This window comes from Sebastes umbrosus, chromosome 3 (genome assembly GCF_015220745.1).
Source record: "Sebastes umbrosus isolate fSebUmb1 chromosome 3, fSebUmb1.pri, whole genome shotgun sequence".
Lineage (NCBI taxonomy): Eukaryota > Metazoa > Chordata > Actinopteri > Perciformes > Sebastidae > Sebastes > Sebastes umbrosus.
This window is the reverse complement of record NC_051271.1, coordinates 7380258-7403110: the sequence shown is the minus strand read 5'-3', so window position 1 is coordinate 7403110 and position 22853 is coordinate 7380258. Positions and strand designations below refer to the sequence as shown.

At 41.6% G+C, this 22853-nt stretch overlaps 1 protein-coding gene across 2 annotated transcripts in view; it reads right to left on the bottom strand.

The window, feature by feature from the left end:
- Nucleotides 1-22853, bottom strand: part of LOC119484859 (myosin-10-like) — a 73709-nt gene that overhangs the window by 35483 nt on the left and 15373 nt on the right. For both annotated transcript variants that reach the window (XM_037764008.1, XM_037764007.1), the window contains exons 3-8: nucleotides 17987-18143; nucleotides 5524-5551; nucleotides 2514-2616; nucleotides 2102-2131; nucleotides 1893-1907; nucleotides 1239-1256 (exon numbers count right to left, since the gene is read on the bottom strand). In XM_037764008.1, coding sequence (XP_037619936.1) covers nucleotides 1239-1256; nucleotides 1893-1907; nucleotides 2102-2131; nucleotides 2514-2616; nucleotides 5524-5551; nucleotides 17987-18143 — 351 coding nt within the window. The remainder of the gene's footprint in view (nucleotides 1-1238; nucleotides 1257-1892; nucleotides 1908-2101; nucleotides 2132-2513; nucleotides 2617-5523; nucleotides 5552-17986; nucleotides 18144-22853) is intronic.

Below are 22853 nucleotides of genomic sequence, written 5' to 3'. Positions count from 1 at the left end.
ACCCAGACATTTTCAAACTACAAAAAAAAAAGAATCCTTATCATCTCTGTCGAAGTAATTGTTCTGCCATTATAAAAAAACCTTTACAGGTCACAGCTACAAGTGTATCTCTCCTCAAAGTGCAGGCTGTTTGGCAGGAGCCATGGAGTAGTACTTTAGGACAGATTGAGTGGAGTCAAAGAGGATCAGTTAAAACTGTTCCACTAAATCTTATGAGGCAGAGGCCAGATGTGGATGTGTGCTCGCCGCTCAACATCTGCTCCGGGAGGTCACGAGGTCAGACAAACATTACAAGTCGCTCTTTTCACCAGCAAGAGAAAGGAGAACAGGCCCTGGGAAATGGCACAAAGTATTTAAATCTGGACAGGAACAAGCCAATGTGGAGAACTCATCTGGGCCAACAGAGCTTTTAGGCTGAATCTAACTTAATGCAAAAAAAGGTTAAAAGAGGTTCTGCATCGGCCGCTACTCTAGGTCCATGTCAAGTGATTAAGATGAACCAGTTATCCACTTTAATCATATTTAGCATACATGTTGGCTTAATATCTTGTGGTGTAACTATTGCCGAGCTTCTACACATGCAGTAACTATAAAGATACATAACATCCAGCAAATGGGAGGGTTATTGTGAAGTTAAAACTCCGTTAAGGGCTTTTCACACAGGGAGCGATTGACGCGGCTCGTAATTTGTTTTTAATGAGAGGCGAGCGGGCAGGTAGGGAGGCAAAGGCGATCTGTCCTCTTTCCTCAAAGTGTTAATTCCTAGTCGACAGATAATTGCTTTGTGTCGTGGGATTTATGTACATCATTCACGATTCTTCCTAAATGACAAGCTGGGACATTGATCTCTTTTGAGACCACCAGGAACAAAACTAGAAACCTTAGTGTCAACATGCCAACAGGTTTTTACAGCTTCATGATAGCTTATTAGTTTATAAAATGATGATTAGAGCAATGATTGATTTCTATGGGAGGAGGTGTCCTCACACTGTAAATAATGTAAAATGTCGGAAAAAAGCAGATCCTATTAACTCAGCGAGGACAGGAAGTACAGCTCATGCAATGCAAAAGTTTAAGCAGCTACAGCAGGTGGATTAAGGTGGATGAAAAAACATCTACTGCCCAGCATCAGGCAACATGAAATAGTTATTTTTAAGGGTTGAGAGGAGGTGGCAACAGAGCGGGTAAAGCACCCCCGTAAGTGAGGTAAAATAGGTGAGAAACTACATACTACTCACATAAAACAGGGGTCCACTCTGTAGGAACGGGGAGATTCAATTGTTATTATGGAAAATAATAAATTACATTAATGTCATAGATACAAATTGACCTGTAGTTCAAGCTAAACATTTTTAAATGTTGCCTTAGCGTTGAAATTTAAGTACAACCTTACAGCAGTCTATGGATGGAATTAGCAACAGGTGTTATTATAACACCTCAGTGGGCTATAATCCCAGATTACTGCTGGTTTTCTAGGTTAACAGGTAGTTAAATGGTTTGTACAGTGCATCTCAGTTATGCTGTTATTCAGTCACAGGTTAAGTAGCACAAGAACTACCTGCAGGTCTCTAGGTCCAGTACTGATCTTTATGTACAACAGTTTAAACACAGATAAGATATACGTATGCCTTGCCATAATAAAAGTACAATTAGCATTATATTTTTGTATCAGCAGAAGTTGCTAAGTTTCATACAGCACAAGATGACAAGTCAAGGCTCAACATGTGGCTACCACAACAGATAAAAACAACATGCATGTGACTATGTTTCACTATGCTGAGTGTGAATCACAATAATGATAAGCACATTTACAGTGTGGCACGTTTTAAGTCATTCACATAAAACACAATAACGGGTCTGAATAATCATGCGAGTTTTAAAAATGTACTTACAACTGCATGTTGTGCCTGACGGAGAAAGACAATGTTAATGCTAAAATATGCAGTTTTGAGGCATTTTAACTAAATTCAGCTGTCAACTTCGGGTGTCTTTTGAACTTATTTACACCACTTGATGAGCCCTTAGTAGGCTCATGTTTGAGGAGAAAATGTTAGAGTAGCATGCACATGAACATAATGTATAATAAAGTATAAAGACTTGCCTGATGTTTCACTGGTTTGGGTGATTCTGGCTGTTTGTTGCAGATAAACAAATGCAAATTGTTAGATTGTGTGCACACATCCAGTGCACAAAGCCATGTTGCCTACTAAAGGTATTAGTATCTATTCTTATACCACAACAATCCCACCTCGGCCAAACTGCTCATTAGTTATTTCTATTGGTTGTTAATCTAATTACAGCGTTATATAAGGTCTAAATAATAAACTGGTCTTAAGGGGTTGTGGGGGCATACAAAGACATGAATGGGCAAAGTGGTTTCGATTCATTTTTCCATACAAATCCAACATTTACGTTAGTAATTCAACATTTGTATAGTCTATTTCAGTTCAGTTTATGGCTTCGAGCAGGCATTGCTTACCTAAATTAGAGAGATGAGAAAGGAGAATACTCACAGGAATGTTGTGGTCTTTTCTTCCTTTGTGGGAGGACGCAACATGCGCCAGGTACTGAATGACTTTTTTTGTGTTTTCTGTCTTGCCAGCTCCTGACTCACCTCTGTGGGACAAAAGAAAACAATGCACACAAAAACAGACATCCTCAGAATAGTGTGGGTGAAACAATATACTGTTTAGAATTAATCCTTTAAATCTACTCAGTGATCTTAAAAAAATGGATCAATAAAACCAAGATGTACTGTCTGTCTTTAGCTTTACAGATTTGCAGGTGCTTGAGGACGAGGACAGAACACAAGCCTTGTCCTCTTTTACATGACAAAGAAATGCACAAACATAATCTTAAAACTGAAACTAAATTATGGTGCATGTCTAATCATGTGTGTCTTTCGCTGCAATATTATTTCAGTGTGTCAGTCAAGTGTAGCTCTGTGGTTGCTGGCGTGTGGACGTGCAGCCTGCTCTGTCACGCAGTGACCACAGCACAGAAACACATGGGAGAAATCTCAGCCGTGTAAAAACTGTGGGGGAGCAGTTTAGATTTAGAGCATACTTGAGGTTTTACAGTAAGTGCAAATTTGCATAAACCAAGTATGCACAAAATATTGTTTTGCTTTCAGATAGAGTGAGTGTGATGAGCCTGAGAGTAAAGACTGGGAGAGCGGTGTGTGGACGGACGGTAATCATGGAGGGATTATGGCGATGTGTCTGTTGTTGGCCTTGGACTGCTGGGTGTTAGACTCCTCAGATCCCCCATTTCAGAGGACATCCCATATAAACAGGTAGTGCTGACATGTTCATTATTTAGAGCTTTAGTGTTTCATACTATTTGCAATAAGTTTGTGTATTTCAGTGCCCAAACCCTTGATGATGTGCATGATTTATATATCAATGTCTGTGTGTATAGTAGGGGTGAGGGGAGGGAAATCGATACAGCATAGTATTGCGTGTTTTGCGTGGCAATATTGTATCGATACACGGACGTCAAGTATCGATCTTTTATCATATAAGCTATTAACATCTTAACAATCAGACGGCCGGCCGCTATTCTGTCTTTCAGAGGTTTTAGCGGGCTCAGTCTTACAAATAGAGTGAAGCTACTGGTATCATATGAAACTAGAAAACCTAAAAACTAAGGAATCGATAGGTACCAACCATGACATGTTAGCTTATCGGGAAGAATGCTAAATAACGCTCCAAATTTTGGCGAGGAAAAACTGGCGTGGCCATTTTCAAAGGGGTCCCTTGACCTCTGACCTCAGGATATGTGAATGAACAAACCGCTGTATAATTTGCAGTTGAAAGAAGGTAATAAATTGCAATATATCTTATCGCAATATTCAGCATATCGCAAAATGTTTAAAATGGCAATAACGTATCCTGACTTGAGTATGTTGGGGCCAGGGCTCTAAACTAACTTTTTTCACCGTCCCGAATTGAAAGTGGACCATCCTGAATTTAAAATCTTTATTTTTCTACATTAACTTTAGTTAAAAAAATCGTCAAAGTGACCTTTACATAAATCTAACATCAAAAGTGATTCGTTCATTTTTGTTCATAAATCTATAATTCATCCAAAACAATGTTTTTTTTTAATTTTGAAAAGTAATCTTATTGGTTTGTTATTTATAATTTGCATGTTTGTTTTGATTTAGATGTTTAGGTGTTAAAAATGCAGCAAAGTTAAATTAAAACTTTTTTTTTATGAGTAAAAAGTAGCATTTCGTCAAAAAACAAGATTTTGCATATGAACCCCAAAGAAGCTAGAACCGGCCCTGCTAGCTGGTGCGTCTTTAAGTTGGAGAAGCTGCTGGACAAGATGCCAAATTCGTCCCAAAATTAATTTTCATCCTCCCCGATCATATTTTTTTTCGGCTACAGGACTACGGGACGTCCTTGAGCTTGAGTCCTGGTTAGGGCTGTTCCTTTTTATTCAAAATTCAAACCATAATACAAACCATATAATAAATATTCGATCTGCGTGTCATCCCCTTTTCTGTCACTTTCAAGCTACACTAAAAAAGGCAATAAAAGCCATAAAAAATTATCTTTTAAAGAAAATTCACAGATGTGTTACAAATAAATATCAACTCAATGGTCCACTTACTAGCTTTTTGGTACTTAAACCGTATGTAACAGCAGCAGAGACACCGTAAACAAAATAAATGAATGTCAATTCTACACCACTGTATAGGATTAGATTTAATTTGATTTAGGTGTTAGCCCTTATTTGTTCAAACTACATTTTTTGTTTTAAGTGACCACCCTACAATATGTTTTCAGCTTTGTTAGTGGTGGTGTTGTATTACAGTGAATTGTTTTGTCAGGTATGCAATACAAGTTATTTGGACCCTCTGTGTGTATATAAAAGAGACATATAACATGAACACCTCACTATTCACCCTGCATGAGTAAAAAGCCTGGTTTGTGTCTCGATATCCTCTCTGGCATTTTCTTCGGTGACATTCCTGTCATCTGCAGACACTTGTCACTGAAAAGACGCCAGAGGGCTGTGTAGCAGAAATGTCAAGCATTTCTCAGACCCACATCTCACACGTTTCTCTCAAGTAGTGACAGCCTGGACAGTGTCACTGAGATACACGATCTAAGATGACTGTGAAGGCCCCGGGGCAGCTGGTTCACTTACACTGCTTCCAAAAATGTTTAATTACTAGCAAATGCATTATTGTGACTTCAATTTCATTTAATTCAGACAAAAAAAAAGCCACAGGGAAATATACTGCACCATGTGATGTTATTTCCGAGAATATAAAGGGGAAAAGAGACATGCATGAGGGTTATGAATCAACCGTGAACCTTATGCTATTAATTTGGGACAGAGGGTTCAGTTTATCTCACCAATATAAGACACAGAGGCATACAAATACCTCAAATCGTTTTATCAACAATAACTTTAATAGGCAGACAGTTTCAATGAAGCACAGGAAATGTTAATATTGGAAATATAAAAATGAATTCATGCGGTGGAGGACTGAGCCTGTATACTCACGTGCAAAGAATGGATTGGTCCTCTCGATCTGTGGGAGACAAGAAGAGGAGGAGGAATGGGGGAGGAGGAGAAAGAAAAAGTCAAACCTCAGCAGTCTTTGATGCCACTGTGCTTTCACAAGGTTTGATTGACAGCCTCATCACCAAAACACCATAACAAACGTACAGTAAGGTCCTATCAGCAGATTGTGGATTTGAAGGTCAAAGTCGAGCTTAGCGTGTGCACGTGTGCCATCAAATGTTTAAATATCATGTTTTTCACAGCATGCGTCTCGTTTTTTTATCAGAATAATAAAATTATGTTTGTCGGGGCATATTTTTCAGTAGGCTCAGGCTTCACAGCATTTCACCACGGGTATTTCCTGGAATGCAAGGTCAGAAATGCAGAGAAGCGGCACTGTGAAGTCAAGTCACTGCACGGGAGAGATAAGGCTACTGTAATGCCAGCTTTATATCGGTAAATACAGGGGGCTGACTGACTCACTGTATAAATTTAAGACTAGGACAAGGGCCAGTAATCACTGATTTTATACGATCAAGTATAGATCACTTCATTCTAAAAATATATATATATTATTTTTTTGACGGCTACCAACAAATGCATTTTATTTTATATAAGATAATGGTAGGTAAATTATTCTGAATTGGTTTAAATTGTATTATACTTATTTCATTTGACCTTTATTTTAAGCAGGCAAGCCTCATTGAGCTTAAAAAACTCTTTTTTCAAGAGCGTCCTGGCCAAGATAGACAGCAATAACAATTAATTACAGACAAACAACTTAATTACTATAGCCTGGTGGTTACTAATGCCAATAATATACATATATATATATTTCTTTTTACATAAACAACAATGTTGTTATGAATCCCTTAGATTTGCTTTTTTAACGCCCAGCTGCCCAAGGAATTGTGACCAAGATACATACAGCAGGACATTTTACAGATGAAAATCTGAAATCCAACGGTGCCCGTTTGCAATCTACACAAATAAGAAGATTCATGTCCCCAAATGTCCCCGATGGACCATCCTGGGCAGAAAGTCTCAGTGATTTGAATGAGGTTAAAGACGCCTGAATAGTGCTTCGGTCATGTGTTTGGGAAATAATGTATTATAATGTAGACTATTGTAATGAAGGATCTCTAAAAATGTCAGCTAGATTAGTCAAATGAAATGTGAACAAGTTTGACTGAACGTTAGCGTCAACCACTTCCAGCATGGTGACACAAAGAGCGATCCAATTCTTTTCTTGTCGTTAATGTGTGCTGTGCTGAGGGCAATTTGCACTGTGGTCATGTGGCGATAAAATATAACATCTAATGCATCTCCATTAACCTCCGGGGTATTCCAGTTTGGAGTGTCTTGTGAGCTTGGAGTGAGGCAGACCCAACAGGGTGAAATAATGGAGATGATGTCATGGGAAGACTACTTTGTCTTCCCGTCAATGCCCCCCCCCCCAAGACACATGGCTGGCTGGGCAGCAAGAAGTCCAAAGATTAGATAAAAGTCATCGGACTCTCATCACCCTGTTCATGCCGAGCTAAAACGTTGGCCCTGACTCTATAACTTTGTAAGATTCATTCAGTAAGAACAGAAGCTATGTCAGGATTAAATTAATACTGAGATCAGGATTATTTATCAAGATTATCCATCCATTCATGGAAACAGTTATCACACTTGAACATCTTAATTGACTGCCTTGTCACATTATGTTTAAATACTTGAATGAAATGCCTTTTTTTAAGTGTCATCTTAAAAATATAAATAAAATGATGCTTAATAATAATATTTTCACCACAACATGACATCAAATTATATTCATTTATCCCCAAATACACATGGCAGGTACATTATACTTGCAAGTTGGCTTTGTGGCCAAAAAAAGCAGTTCATCACAATGGGCTCAAAACAAACACCTGTGATTGATTTGACAGCTGCAGATTAATTAGGAATCCATCTCATCTCATTCTAGCTAAAACAGTTTCCTGTATTTGATGAGTAAGTGTCTGTTCATCAAGGGGGCTGATCTCAGAGGCCATTAATACTGTGACTGTATTGCAAAGTCAACACGTTTGGTAATTGAAGGAGTTACCGGTGATTGGTGAATGGCAGCTGCTGCATTAGTAGATTGACTTGAGAGAGGTAAGCCATCAATAACTCTGGGAAAGACACACGTTTTCTGACTGAAGTATACGTAGCTGTGTGACTGAACAAGCCAATTCTAGCCATAACACATTTATCCAAAGTACGGCTGTTAATCACTTAAAATATTTAATCGCGATGTTTTATCTATTCAAATGTACCTTAAAGGGAGATTTAACAAGTAGTTAATACTCTTATCTACATGGGATTGGGCAAATATGCTTGCTTTATGCAAATGTATGTATATATATATATATATTATTGGAAATGAATTAACGACACAAAACAATAACAGATATTGTCCAGAAACCCTCACAGGTACTGCATTTAGCATAAAAACATATGCTTAAATCATAACATGGCAAACTGCAGCCCAACAGGCAACAACAGCTTTCAGTGTGTCAGTGTGCTGAATTGACTATGACTTGTCTAAAACTGCATGTGATTATCATAAAGTGGGCATGTCTGTAAAGGGGAGACTCGTGGGTACCCATAGAACCCATTTTCATTCACATATCTTGAGGTCAGAGGTCAATGGACCCCTTTGAAAATGGCCATGACAGTTTTTCCTTGCCAAAATTTAGCGTAAGTTTGGAGCGTTATTTAGCCTCCTTCGCACAAGCTAGTATGACATGGTTGGTACCAATGGATTCCTTAGGTTTTCTAGTTTCATATGACACCAGTATCTTTACTCTAGCTATCTTTAGCTCCAGCTAAAACTGGACCCGCTACAACATAAAAATCTCAAGTCGCATTAATGCGTTAAAGAAATTGGCGGCCTTAAAACAAATTTGCATTAACACTATATCACGTTAACTTCGACAGCCCTAACCCAAAGATATCCTTTTAGTTTTCTAAAATTAATTCAGTAGCTCAACAACAGCCTGAAAAAAAGCCTGTTCAGGTTTGCACTGAGCAAACGGTTGCAAGGCAACAAGAGCCTGCGAATGAATTTACTTTGGATCTGCAGTGTTACAACAGGTGGAATATCCAACACAGTGATAAAACATAATTTCTCTGTTCCTGAATCAGTGGATACGACCCACTCGTGCCAGAATGATGGGCCATTAAAATCTGCTTAAGTGATCTATTAGAGCAGCACACAAATAAGAGCCATGGAAAAGGAATGATGGCTCCCTGAAAACGTGCTGGTGTGGATGGGTTCATCTGCCATTCCAGCAGCAAGCTAACAAGATATACATGATTAAATTCCCAGAAGTAGAGTTGGATGGAAGAGCGAGCTGATCATTTAACCATGAGGAGCAGCACAGCACAAATAGCCAATCCTTGACTGTGATCTAATTCGGTTCAGCATGGTTAGTCTGATGGCTCCCTGATCTACGTATTTCGTCATGAAAGAGGAAGGAGGACACACATTTTGTATTCAAACTTCTAGATTATTTTAAAATATGTAGGAACACTCAAATGTATACAACCTGCATGTCAGGAACCTCGATCCCAAGATTAATCTGAGGGATTAATCGGCGCCGATGGGACATTTTACACACTATCGTTATCAGTGAAACTGGGCTCCGATAGTGGCCGATGGCTGCACAGCCAGCACCAGTCACGCAGGGGCGTACATCACCGTTTTGCATGGAGGCTACATACAGTATACATAATGAGGGCCACTTTTGTCGAAAAATGTGTGCATGTGATTAATTTATGATCATAATCTAAACAATTGTTCAAGACCCCATGAAACAACACTCGTACTTCAAAACCGAGAGAGAGAGTTGGAGGAGCGCTGGGACTCCATAAATGCACAACAGACTTTAAATTATGTTTTAGATATTTATTATTTAGATCCAGATTTATTTATTCATTTAGGTATTTCTTACTTTGAGTTTGATGTTCATTTCCAGATTTATTTATTTATTTATAGACTTAGATGTCAGTTAGTTATATAGTTTGTATTAAAGTCCAAAATGTTAATTTCCGACAGTGTTGAATATTTTTTCCGAGGGGTGGGGGTATCGGACGATTAATCGGCTATCGGCTTTTTCCTCCACCTCTGCGATCTATTACACAAAACTATATTTATTTGTTATTTGTGAAATATTGGATACTTTCATTGAATCAGGCCGCTAAAAATCTACAAATTAACACAATCCAAGAAAAATCGCACTCTGGTTGAACCGCTCACAACTCATGTTGGCACTCAAGGCCATAACATGTGATGAGAGGTCACCAGTAAACATTGCTTAATTTTAATGGGATCACAAGCTAAAAAAGGTTAGGAACCACTGCTTTAAGACAAACTGTGAATATTTCAACTCATGTTGTACGTGTTGAGTCCCAGGCTGGACCGTTCTGCCAAGGGTTAAAGGTTTCCTGGACTGAAGTGCTGACTGTGCTCCTTTGGGCTAAAGTGATGGAAAGTTATCTGACTGAGGACACAGCTGAATGGCTCATCAGGGACAACCTGTGTTTCCTGGCTTTGACTAGGAACTTCCTGCAGTTAAGCACTGTAACAAGGGGAATTGGCCTCTCACACAAATGCATGCAAGCACACACACACTAAAGCTACTCCGATCCCTCGAGCTATGACGTCAACTGCTGCTTCGTGCATGACAGCACACATGCAAACACAATCCATCATTAGCACCCCCCCCCCCTAGCGTCTCCTTTATCAGACTGGCTGCAGACACAGTGCAAAGATGTGATCCACTCGTTGTGAGACCTCTCACTTCCATTCACCAATTTGCCAGCATTGCTGCCACCTTAACAACCTCTCCAGACTGTAAAGCGCCGATTACTGGCAGAGGACTGCGGCTCTGTGTGCAGATGAACTACCCAAACAGGGGCTGTTATTTCCGTAACATTACTTGATGGTCATAAGGACTGTTTTGTGGGTTTCGCATGATTGGTAATGTTCTTGCCAGCTTCACATGACTCCATTATGCTGGGTAGTCAGTGAAAATTCCCCCAGGATATAGAACATGTCTGGTTAAAGTGAAAGCTGAGAAGTTCGAATAGCATTTTAAATATTGAATCCAGACCTTTATAAGGGAAAAACAGTGGCATTTAGACATCTCACAGGCTGCACAGACGTCGATAAAAGTAGCCCTCGGATAGAAAAGGTCCACATCAATGGTCTTACAAACTGGTGGCAGTGAAAGATTGGAGGATGTCTTACGGCTTTGACATAAACACAGCAGCTCTGCATGTGGTGATTCTCCCAGTAAGGAGAGAGGAGGAGGGGAGGGGTGGACGAGGGGGAGCTGATCTCAGATCACGACAGTGAGCTCATTGTGAGGCAGTGGCACGCTGGGTCTGAGCCAGTGTCTGCCACTGATGGCTAATGCCTGTATTTGAAGTGCAAACACTCACCTCAGGAACCAGTCCTGCACTCTGATCTAGCCGTTACGAAAAGTGTCACAGCGGGACAAAAACCTCCACAAAACCACAGTGATGTGAATAGTAAAACACATCAGCTGAATGTTCGTGATAATGAAGACAAATCGACGAGCACTATGATGCCGTCTCATTAACAGGAGGAAATAGAGCTTTGTCTCTGTGCTGTCTGTGAAGAAAAAGGGAGCTATAATGTTAATGATGCTGTTTGACTTAGCTACAGACAGTATATTAAGCCATTACCCAAGTCATCAACTGGCAGTTGTAAAAGTTATTTCAGTAAATGAGCGTCCACTCAGCTATAAAATGAAAATCAAAGACCTCCATACACCGTTACTGTTAATGGAAACCTAAATTATAATTATAAATCAACAGTGAACTGTGCAGCCACAGCAGATGCTTCTGTGTATTCAATTTTCAATTTTGGAATTTGGATATTAGTTTTTTTTTCAGTTAAAACATGCATAAAAGATACCCTAACCCTTTTGGGAAATGCTTCTTATTCAGTAACAAATACAAATACAAACAACAGCTACTGTAGATAAACAAATGAATGCCTTTAATTAAACTGAAAGACACGTGTTGCAGCACTATGCCTTCCATCTCAGCCGCGAATGGAGAAATGTCTGGCTTCCCGAGTCATGTCATGGGGGACTCGGGCCGGAGGCTGCATTACGGAGTTGCATAATGCACCGAGGCATCTGTCTCAGAACGGCGCTGTTTAGGGGGAGAAGGCCGCAAACATGACTTAAAGGTACGTCGAGACTTGCGCACACACACAGAGGGAGGAGGAGAGATGACATGACGCTGAGAGCAGTCAGGCCTGTGTGCGCCAACCACACAAGGCATAAAAACAGGGGGCAGAAGAAGCAGGAGGACGAGACGCCGCCGCTGGCTGTAGTCTCTCTGGTCACGGCGGTCCGCCAGTCACCAGAGATAATGGTTGATAATCTAAAAATGTATGCAATCCTGCTAATCTAGCCATACATCCAGCTATGACACAATGCTGTTTAAGGCTGTGATGACCAATATCAGAGAAAAAAACCCAAAACTGCATAATGACTATGGGTGGACTACCACATATATTTGATTTTCCAACTAGAGTAAAGTAGTGGGTTAAGTGTCCCATGTGGCAATTATGGGATTTGCTTCTAAGCACCGGGGATGGAGCAGAAGCGTTGCCATGAAACTGAACTATAACAACAGAAATCTTAAGCATTGCTGATTTTGAAGAATTCTGGGTGTCTGTAGCGTCCTGGCATGGAAAAGCTCTCTCACAACACAGAGGGGGCTTGTGATTGGTTATTAGTTTAACACCTCAGAGCGATTATACTCATGACAGGGCGCCAAAGGGGCTTTTAGAGCCTATTAAAGGAAGGCTATGGTCATGTTTGCAGTGGCATGAATACTTGTCTCTCATCTTACTGCACCTTCCAAATATAAATATAAGAAAACCATTTACTACTGTTCTAAAGGGAGTGGACTATCCCTCGATGAAGAAGTATCTGTCAATTTTAAAAGTTAAAGCAGTCAATCATTTTAAACCATCCATTTTAGGGCTGTAATGGCAAAGGCCTCTGGTGTGGGCAGAACTGGGACGGATGCTTCAGCCAAGGATTTACACATGGAAATAAATGCAATGGAGATATTTGGTTTCCTATGTGGAGCATTTCTGAGAAGGAAAGTCTGTAATGACATCTGATAGGGAGATTAACTGTGTTTGAGAAACACTGACAACAGGATTTAGATTTTTATTCATGCAAACTGAAGCTAAGAAACAAATCTGTGATTAATATCTACATTAGGTGAGATCAGTGGTGACGGGTAGCGTGGCAGCCAAACAGAGGCGACTGGAGTGAAGTAGATGGAAAATCATTGTGAAATGGAAATTAAGACATGCTGAAGGTTATATATTTAATATAGACAAAAGGAACAAGAAAGAACAATAAGTCTGTTTTGGCTCATAATATTGTATCATGAAATATTGGTCCGACACGCCGTCTCCCTTCCAGTAGCTGATAAAGAAAGAAAATAGCCACGAGGTGAACTTTACGATTCATATAAACTAAGTCTGCCAGAAATCATTTCACACTGGGTGACAACAACGAGAAGGTATTTGTACTGTAGATCCACATCTGAGCATTTCTAAGATGGATGGAGGGACAATAAGAAAGAAAAGTGGAATCAGCTGCACCGGCAATCACAACAAGGAATTTCACCTCATCAGTCACAAAAGCTTTACGCTCAACGGTTGTGTTGAGTCTCCCAAACAGCATGGCCATGCTAACTGGACATAAGACACGACCTCACTGAACTCAACACAAGACACTACATCTGATCTGTCCTCACAAAAAGATAAACTTTTTATCTTTGATCACGGCTCAGAGATGTGTGTACCACCATGTTTTATCCTTTCAAGGTCAAACAGGTGTCACGGGGCAGATCTTGTGTGTTACTGACACTGACGGCAGTGAGATTATCCACCATGCATCAGACTGGCAATACGTCATCCAGAGTAGGCTCTCATGACCACGCCCCCTTTTGGGGGAAAACAATCCCGTGTCCCTCTTAGACGCTAACAGAGTAAACAGAAGAAGTTGAAACACGTCTCCGAACTTCTACTTTAAACAAACCGGTAATAGTAATAACGCTACGCTGAAGAGTTGCTGCGTAGTTGGTTGCACCAACAATAAATCCAAAAATGCTGATCTCCGGTTTGTTCCCCTGCCACTTCCTAAAAAAGATATAAAAGAGGGTCTTTATGGCTCCAAGCTAAAGACCAGACAAACATTGCGTCATCGCAATCAGCCTTAATTTATTAAGGTATCGCGAACGCTCAGGTTCAGTCAAGGGCGCAAAATAATTATAAGATGTGCATAAAACAAATGTTTGTATAACGAGATGAACGCATACGAATTTGTCAAAATTACAATCCAAACATACGTCAAATTCCATTGAAGTCTATAGGATCTTCGGTTTTCCTTCCCCCCAAAGGGGTCGCAGCCTTGACTTTTTGAGAAGTACTCGTATGTGCCGGTCTGATGTATGCTGTACCCAAAGCAAATTCCACAGACCTCAGTTGTGTCGTCATTAATAAGTGATTGATCAATTGATTGATTGCCTGATCATACATTTTATTTGAATATATAATTAGTGTCTGCGATTACAATTTGTTAATGAATCAGTTGAAAGTCATTTTTAAAAAATGTTTATGCCTGGGAGGAAAGCATTAGCTTGATCCACACAAGGTCTCCAGGGAGTGCCTTCATTTGGCAGCACAGAGAAGATGAACTCATAGTCAGTAATCCTCTCTGGTAATTTTTAGTCACCTCTCCTATTAGATTTCATTTGAAGGGGCTACAGAAGAACTTTTTCAAGTAATAGTTAAAAGAATAGCAGTTATAGTTCCAGCTGTGCTAGTACTATTTATGATACAACTGTGAGCTTTATTGGGATCTATTACAAAGAAAGCAGGAGTGATCCTTCAGTTACTGACTGAGCTGTTTTACTGTCCACAATCACATCTGTTCCAGTTGTTTTATGGGGGGAAAAAACGAGTAATCTTTGGGAGAAAAAGAACAATAGTTTCAGTGATTGTAAACGTGTCTCTCATCGTCAGCTCCTTGCGGCATCTTTTTGAAATGTGGTGGATCGCTTTGTCAAAAGATTCGCAAAACAATGTACTGTGTGCTTAACGTGCTCTGGTGTGTCCAGTTGGAGGTTTGAGGTTGAAAGAGCCCGGCATCAAGCCTCAGTTCAAAAGGCCATCAAAGCCATTACTGTTTGCTATAGACCTTATTGGTGCCAGGTGGGCCAGTGTCTGCTGAGAGTGTACGCTGTGCCATTATAAACATTCCCCAGCTCATTTTATCACGCATTCCTGACAGTATAAATTACACTGAGCAGGTCACTGAAAACTTCACGGAACATGCTTTGCATTCTTCAAGCAATTCATTTAATCTTTTATCAATATCAGTAATGCGGCTGACATGTGAGATGAGAAGGGCTTTGTTGATAAAATGGACCTCTATGTGAGAAATCAAAGAGCTGTGCTTTGGGAAAAACCTCACTAAACTGAGATGGATCTCGCTGGACTTGACCTAACGGCCTGATTAGACACCAGGGAGAGACTCGAGAAGGGGGTCTATCACCATTTCCACTGAAACAAAGACCCCCTGTTTCAAAAACCACACCTAGGGACACCCTCGGTGCGGTTGATCCATGTCCACTCTTGGAAACCATCGCAGCTGCTGACACGACCGGTCCTACAACACATGTTTTCATTCCAGCAAACATCAGCATTTCCTTACAACACATTTCCAGATATGATAAAATTAGCTTCTTGTACGTCAGCGAGTTCACCTCGGCTGAGCAGTGAGGACAATTATGTAAAGTATCTGGACCGCTAATCAATGACAGATGTGAAGCAAGTTCTAGAGCTCTGCTTACACACCCCCGTCTTTGTTAGGCAACACCTCATTTAACCTCCCATCTGAGTACTGACTGGCTTCACAGCAATGCTGAGGTAATTAACAGATCCCTGCGAGGTTTAGAGACCCTTCAGCAGTAAATATGATTTGCCAATCTGCTCAGCTCCAAAGGTCATAAATTAGAGCAAACAAATTATTTGTCTCAAGAGTTCTTTCTTGTTCAGATGGCAACTGACACTGCAAAGTCTAAACAGGTCTGATATTAATCACTGCAATTTAATGAAACACTCTGAGATAACCGGGACTGGGTTGGGCAATACGGTGACCTACAACGTGAGATGTTTGTCAAAAACTATTTACACCCTGGTAGACGTGCCTTTAATATCTTTGGTTGTATTAGACTAGGGCTGTAACTAACCATTATTTTTTATTTAGATTAATCTGTTGATTATTTTTATGATTTATCAATTCATTATTTACCCTTAAAAATGTTTGTGAAAAATGGTGATTATAATTTAAAGAGATCAGGGGGGCATCATATTACTCGCATTTTCAATGATATAAAACAGAGATAAGCTGAAAACAGTGATTAGCACAAATTACTTAAATGTTAATTGATTTTATTAAAATTGTTGACAGTTTCTGGCTAATCAATTAAACAATAAATTGATTGTTTCAGTATTATACTGGACCATTGCAGGCAATATGTTTTAGGACTGTTTCATGGCAATATTGGATATCGGTACGAAGTGTCTTGATTTTTCAGGTATTTCATTTGCTGAATGAGACAAAAAGTTCCTGTCTGGTTATTTTATCTATAAACTGTTGATTAATTTTCCAGAAAACGTACTACATCACAGTAGGGCTGGGCATTATAACAATATTATATTGATATTGTGATATGAGACTAGATATCGTGATATGGCGCAAGTGTTTTAAAGGCTGCATTACAGTAAAGTGATGTCATTTTCTGAACTTACCAGACTGTTCCAGCTCTTCTATTGTCCTTTTACTCTTAGTCATTATATCTACATTACTGATGATTATCAAAAATCTCATTGGGTAAATATTTTGTAAAAGCACCAATATTCAACCCTACAATATCGATGTCAAGGTCTTTGGTCAAAAATACTGTTATATTTGATTTTCTCCATATCGCCCAGTCCTACATCACAGTGTATATCATTACAGCAATATCAAATTAAATATACCCCGATAGACAATTTCATCCATATCTAAGAAATGTCATGATATCTGCCTCAGTGTCTGGTTTTCCAGAGACTTTATTGGCCACTTGGAGAAAAGAGAAAACCAGTGGTAATCTATACAGCTGGATATTATTATATTTATTAACCAGGTTGCTGAAATGCTCAGGGCCACAGCTGAACAGCAGCTGGCCTCTGCTAATCTCCAACCTACAAACCTCCTTTTGAACCACAATGCTGTTAAATCTGATACGACCACAACTGAAAATGGGTTGGACTAGCAGTTCATAAAAAAATTACAAATCAGGCATGTGTACTCCGAGACATCCAGTAAATACATGCAGCAGTTTGAAAAAGCGTGAGGTCTTTGCAACAAATATGTTCAACGCATTACTAATTGACAAGTCTGCCAGCCCTGCCCCCCATGCGTTTATGTCCATCCATGTAGAAACGTGTAAGAAAGCGTGTAGAGGGTGTGAAGAAAAGAGGAGGACGCGACAACAAGAAACTAGCTGGACTAAATGAGGAGCTTGCTGAGTTCAACAGCAGCCACAGCGCGGCTACTACTAAAACTATGTTCCTGTGCTTGTAAATCATCAGCTGTGAAGAGATAATATCATTCAATCAACATCACAACAAGCATCTTTACATGACACGACCGAAACTTCCTTCTGTGTACCAACATGGGGAAAGCAAAGCCTAAAAGGACTGACGGGACTGTCCAGTTTGTCACCACCCCCACTGGTCGGCCCTCGCAATCACACAAAGGACCTATTGTTGAGCACAATGGGGTCACCCTCTCTGTTCTCGTTGGTCTGATCCCAGTCAGTCACTGCTCATAGAGCCTGGAAGCTCGCCAACTACCAGGCAAGGATCTTTGAAGACATTATTCTGAGTGGACTGCCTTCACTTACAAGATTGTATGTTCCTAAATTGATTAAAATCAAATAAACGACAACTAGGGCAGACTGGACGCCACAGGTGACAGCAGTGTCACTTTTACTACAAAAGATGCAACCTGAATAAGTAACTTGGAAAGATAGTCCAAGAAGAACAATCACTTCTTAATAGAAAGGAGAAAGAGACATCCTAGTAAGATGCCTGTAACATTTCCACGCGACAATGACGCACACAGAAAACACTTCAAAGTCAGCAAGAGTGATAATCACATCGTGTCTAATTTGACATAGAAAATAAGGAGAGTAGACGTGACCTTTAAAAGCAGATGTAGGCAGGGTGTAATAATTTAAAACCTTTGAAGCCAAACCATTGACATTCAAAGGCATTTAAGTTAAAGTAACCATATACAGCAGCAGCACTCAGACTTACCTTGTAGCATGCATCTGTACGCAGACTCTGAGATGGCGTAGATGTGAGGGGGCATTTCGTGCCTCTTTTTGCCCCGGTACATCTCAATGATGTTCTCTGAGTAGATGGGCAGGTTTTTGTAGGGATTTATGACCACACAGAAGAGACCAGAGTACGTCTATAAAGAGGAAAGAAAACATGGTTGACTGTTAATTCATCACATAGCAGCCCTTACATCACCATTATGTCACAGTAATATTTCTAGGCATTGCTTATACTAAATACTAAATGGACAATGAATAAGCACAAAAAAGACTAAGACCCTTTTAGTGCGTTGTCAAAGGAACAAAAGGCCGTATGAGGAATTTAGTGCAGATTTTGTTGTACGCTGACGATGCTACCTTTAGAGACTTTTACTGGGAAAGTGGCAGCATGTGTCCTCGACACTACACGCAGCATCGTGGCTACTACAGTTACGCTCCCGGACGGGTGAACTTGGGACTCAGTTGTCTGTTTTGCACATACACTGCAGCTGGTGCACCGCTGCATGCGACGCACTAATCATGTCGGTTAACGGTTAATAATCAGTTAACGAGGGTCGGTTATCGGTTAAAAAAAAAATAAAAATTCGCATCCACAAGGCAGACAATCTGTACATGACTTGTACGACAGGTCAGGACCAGTTGTGAATTTTATTCATTTACGGGCACGAGGCCCATTGTGTTGAGCAGATTATGAATTCACAGATCACGCTAGAAAACTGTGCAGCTGGCTGGCACACTGCCACGTATCCTACAGTATTTAAAATTCTTGCTCCATTCGCTTATACTCCATCTCCTGTTTCTCCACATTAGACTGGTGGCAATTTTACCCTGGCATTGGGTGTTGATTTTAATCCACAACAGTATATAGGTCCCTCAGCTGTATAATGCAGACAGATATGCAGTCAGACAGGACAGGACAGGGTTAATCCCTGACATGTCTGCTGCTGCTGGAGCACTCCACTAACTGAAGAGTGCACGGGGGTACACAGTACACAGTAGACGCTGCCGGATTACGGCTTTTTGAATCACACATCAATGACTGGGATCAAACGTCTTGATACATCATGCCAATAAAAACTAAGATGAAAAGAGAGGGTTTACACGGCCTCTGCTGACCATCCTCTATTAGTTCCACCAAGTTCCTTGTGTGTTTTTACTCATTGACGCTGCATCCCTCTCTCTTTTTCACCTTTCTGATCTTTGTGTTTGGCTGGGCTGCAAAGCCACATTCTTTAAATGATGTTGTCTGTGACGGCCAGTGGGCTGCAGGCTGCAGGGGGGCCCGGGTCCGCTAACCCAGTTGTTGAACTGGAACAATGGTGAGTGACATGACCTGTTCAGAAGGTGCAGCAGTTTAACCAAAAGCATCCCCTCACCAGCCCATGCATTGATCACATGCACGGACCAATAGCCTGTGGCTTGGCGCATGGTCTTCACATGATCAGAGAGTGCTGTTATTCCAATCACCTTCTGCGCAGATTGCAAGCCTCATTTTCCTCCAACTCAGCTCAGTATCAGTGTTGCACCTTTCTGGACTCTTTTCTATTTATTATTGATATGGTCTTTTCCTGTGCGTCCATGAGAAAGTGAGTATTTGTTATAGTTGTCTATTGTTTAGTAACTGCATCGTTATAATAATTCTAAAGTCACCTGTATCATGTTATAATACTCATACTCGTTTGTCTATAAGAGTTTGAATGATAAGTTGTGTGTTTCTGTGTCAACATCATTTAAGTTAGAACAGCGCAGTGAACGGGCATATGCGGCCGTCATTAAGGGACCGTCGCACAATTACTCATATCACCCTCTGTGTGCACTCTGCTCATTGTACTGCCTGAGAGCCTGAGTCTGCTATTTGTTGACGCTCCCTTAAAGTTCAGAAGGCTGTGTTCTCCTCCTTTTATTCCTGTTTAAACTGTTTAGCTTACATTGTATTTCATACAATACTGTTTGTTTATTATTACTTCATGTTACTAATACCTGCCCATGTTTTCTATTTTATTTCTGTATTTAGTAACCACTATCCTCACTATCCACACTATTCACAAAAGGATTTAAAAACCATCTTCAATCAATAAATGAGTGGTATCTCAAAGAGAGTGTGTGTGTGACCTGGACTAATTGATACATCGTCATCATATTCATGTTCTTACCGGACAACCTGTGGAGATTGTAAATGACATTCATAGAACCATCATCTAAGGGTTCATTCACTCAGCATCACTAAGGTCACAAGTTTGGTATCCATTACACCAACGCCTATTTTACATGGTCCTTCGAGCCGGATTTACAGTTTCCACAGCATTATGGCATTCCCCGATGGTAACGCTCGTCCTCGCCGTGATGTTCGTCCACCACGATATCTCGACGACTTCCTGGTGAGTCTTCCAAGACGACGGCTACCTCAGTCACACACACTCTATGACCACTCCGCCGAGGGAGATAGCAGATACCACGATGCAACTAAAGTCACTTCTGATGGACGGACTCCCCAGAACCTCGTTCCAGAAGTGGTCTTGTCAGAACTGAGAGACATGAGGGAGGACAACAACCAGCTCAGGCGAGAGATGCAATCCCTCCTCAGCGTTCTCACGCCGCGACCATTAGCTCCCCCTCAACCTCCCACTTCATTCTATGAGGTTCCCAGTCAAAGGCATCTCCCCAAGTTCGAGGACATCGGCATCTCTGTCACACAGACCCCTGCTCCAGGCTATGCATCTACCCCGCTGCAGCCTACTAGACAGCCTTTCAACCAACCAGAGGATGACCTGCGAGATCTGCCGTGGCCTGAGTCACCTCTGCCACTGTATGTACATCAAGTTGGGGAGTCATTCCCTCCGCCACCACCGCCAGCGTCATACCTACCCCCAGTCAGCGAAACAGCTCAGGATTCACTCCTGAGGATGCACCCTCAACTGCATCCTCGACCTCAGTTTGTTACTGAGCTGAACGATCATCTCCGGAATATGACTATTAAGCCGGACTACGCCGCAGGGTCACACTCGCTCAGAGAACCCACACCAGAATATGCAGAACCATACACTCTTCCTCGCGGACCACCTGCTCGCTCTCATTATCTGTCAGGTGACTCTCCTCACTTGCCACCTGCTGATTCAAGGGAATGGAGAAGCTACAATCAGCCACAATCTCCACCTCGTCAGGAGAAAACGTATCGTGGACCAATGCCTCACATTCCATACTTCACTGATGATGATCCTCGTCAGTTCGCCCGCTTGAAGATAGCACTTGACAATATTCTGCCTGACGATGCTACGGAACGCTTCAAATTCCAGATCCTCGTCGACCATCTTAAGCTGGAAGACGCCCTTCTGATCGCCGACTCCTACAGTAACAGCAGGGAACCCTACAGTAAGACTATGGCCTCTCTGATAGAGCTGTATGGCCAGCCTCACAAATTGGCTCTGCAGCGCATCACTGAGGTCCTAGATGAGCCTGCAGTCAAAAGCGGTGACAGCAGAGGATTTCGCCTGTTTGCACTGAAGGTGAGGGCCCTAGTTGGAATGCTTGACCAGCTGGGAAAAGAAGGGAGATCAGAATTGGAGTGCGGGTCGCACATCGCACGTTTGCTGTCAAAGCTGCCACATGACCTGAGAGCACAATTCAAGCGCTACATCAATCCCCTTCGCACACCCATCCCAACTTTGCTGGACTTTGCTGAGTGGCTAGAGTACGAAGTCCGTATTCAAGATGATGACGTACAGAACCAACAATCACGGCCTCCACAACAGGGACGACCAGATCGTCAGAGAGGTGTTATGGCTAAGCAGAAGCCAGCAGCACGCTCCACGACCGTCCTGCTTGGATATGAACCCCCTAAAAAGGAATCAGAGCCTCCTACACAAGTACGGTCTCAGGTTAACAAACCAGAGAAGCCCAAGAAGTATTGCCCTTTCTGTGACAACATTCAGCATTACTTCAACCAGTGCTCAGAAGTCAAGAAGCTCACAAAGGAACAGAAGATAGCCTGGATCAAATCCGGTAAACGGTGTTGGAGATGTGGAAGGGATCACCTAGCAGCTCAGTGCTACCTCAAGGCCAAATGTCAGCAGTGCAATCAGACTCACCTGGAAGTACTACATGATGTTAACTCATCAACATCTGTAAGACCAGAGATGCCAGCCCCAGAAACGATTCAGCCAGTGACGTACTACCTAGATCCCGCTTGGCGAAGTAGCTGCGTGCTTCTGAAGATGGTTAAGGTATTCCTCTACAATGGCAAAAGGAGGATCGAGACATATGCCATCCTTGACGACGGGTCTGAGCGCACAATCCTGCTCCACAGTGCTGCCCAAGAGCTGGGACTTCAGGGACAGCGTGAGGACCTGGCACTCAGAACCATCCGTCAAGACATCAGGACTGTGTCAGGAAAGTCAGTCTCCTTCTCTGTGTCCTCCGCAGTTAACCCCCAGAAACGGTTCCGTGTCCACAGAGCATTCACTGCAACAGAACTCGGTCTCTCCAAGCATTCTCATCCCATCGATGCCCTGCAGAAGACTTACCGTCACCTCAGAGGCCTGCCTCTCCACTCATTCAGTCAGGCACAACCGCTGCTGCTCATTGGTTCAGACTATCCTCATCTCGTCATTCCAGTCGAGCCCGTGCACTTAGGGCCTCCAGGTGGACCAGCTGCACTCAAGACACGACTTGGTTGGACACTTCAAGGCCCTGCCAAAGTCCTTCTGCACCAGTCCTCTACTCCTCAGTGCCTGCTCACCAACACCCAGAGTCCATCTGCCGAACTTCTCGGTCATGTGACTAAACTCTGGCAGATGGATGTTCTACCTTACCGGAATGAGAAGCTCATCACACGGTCAAAACAAGAC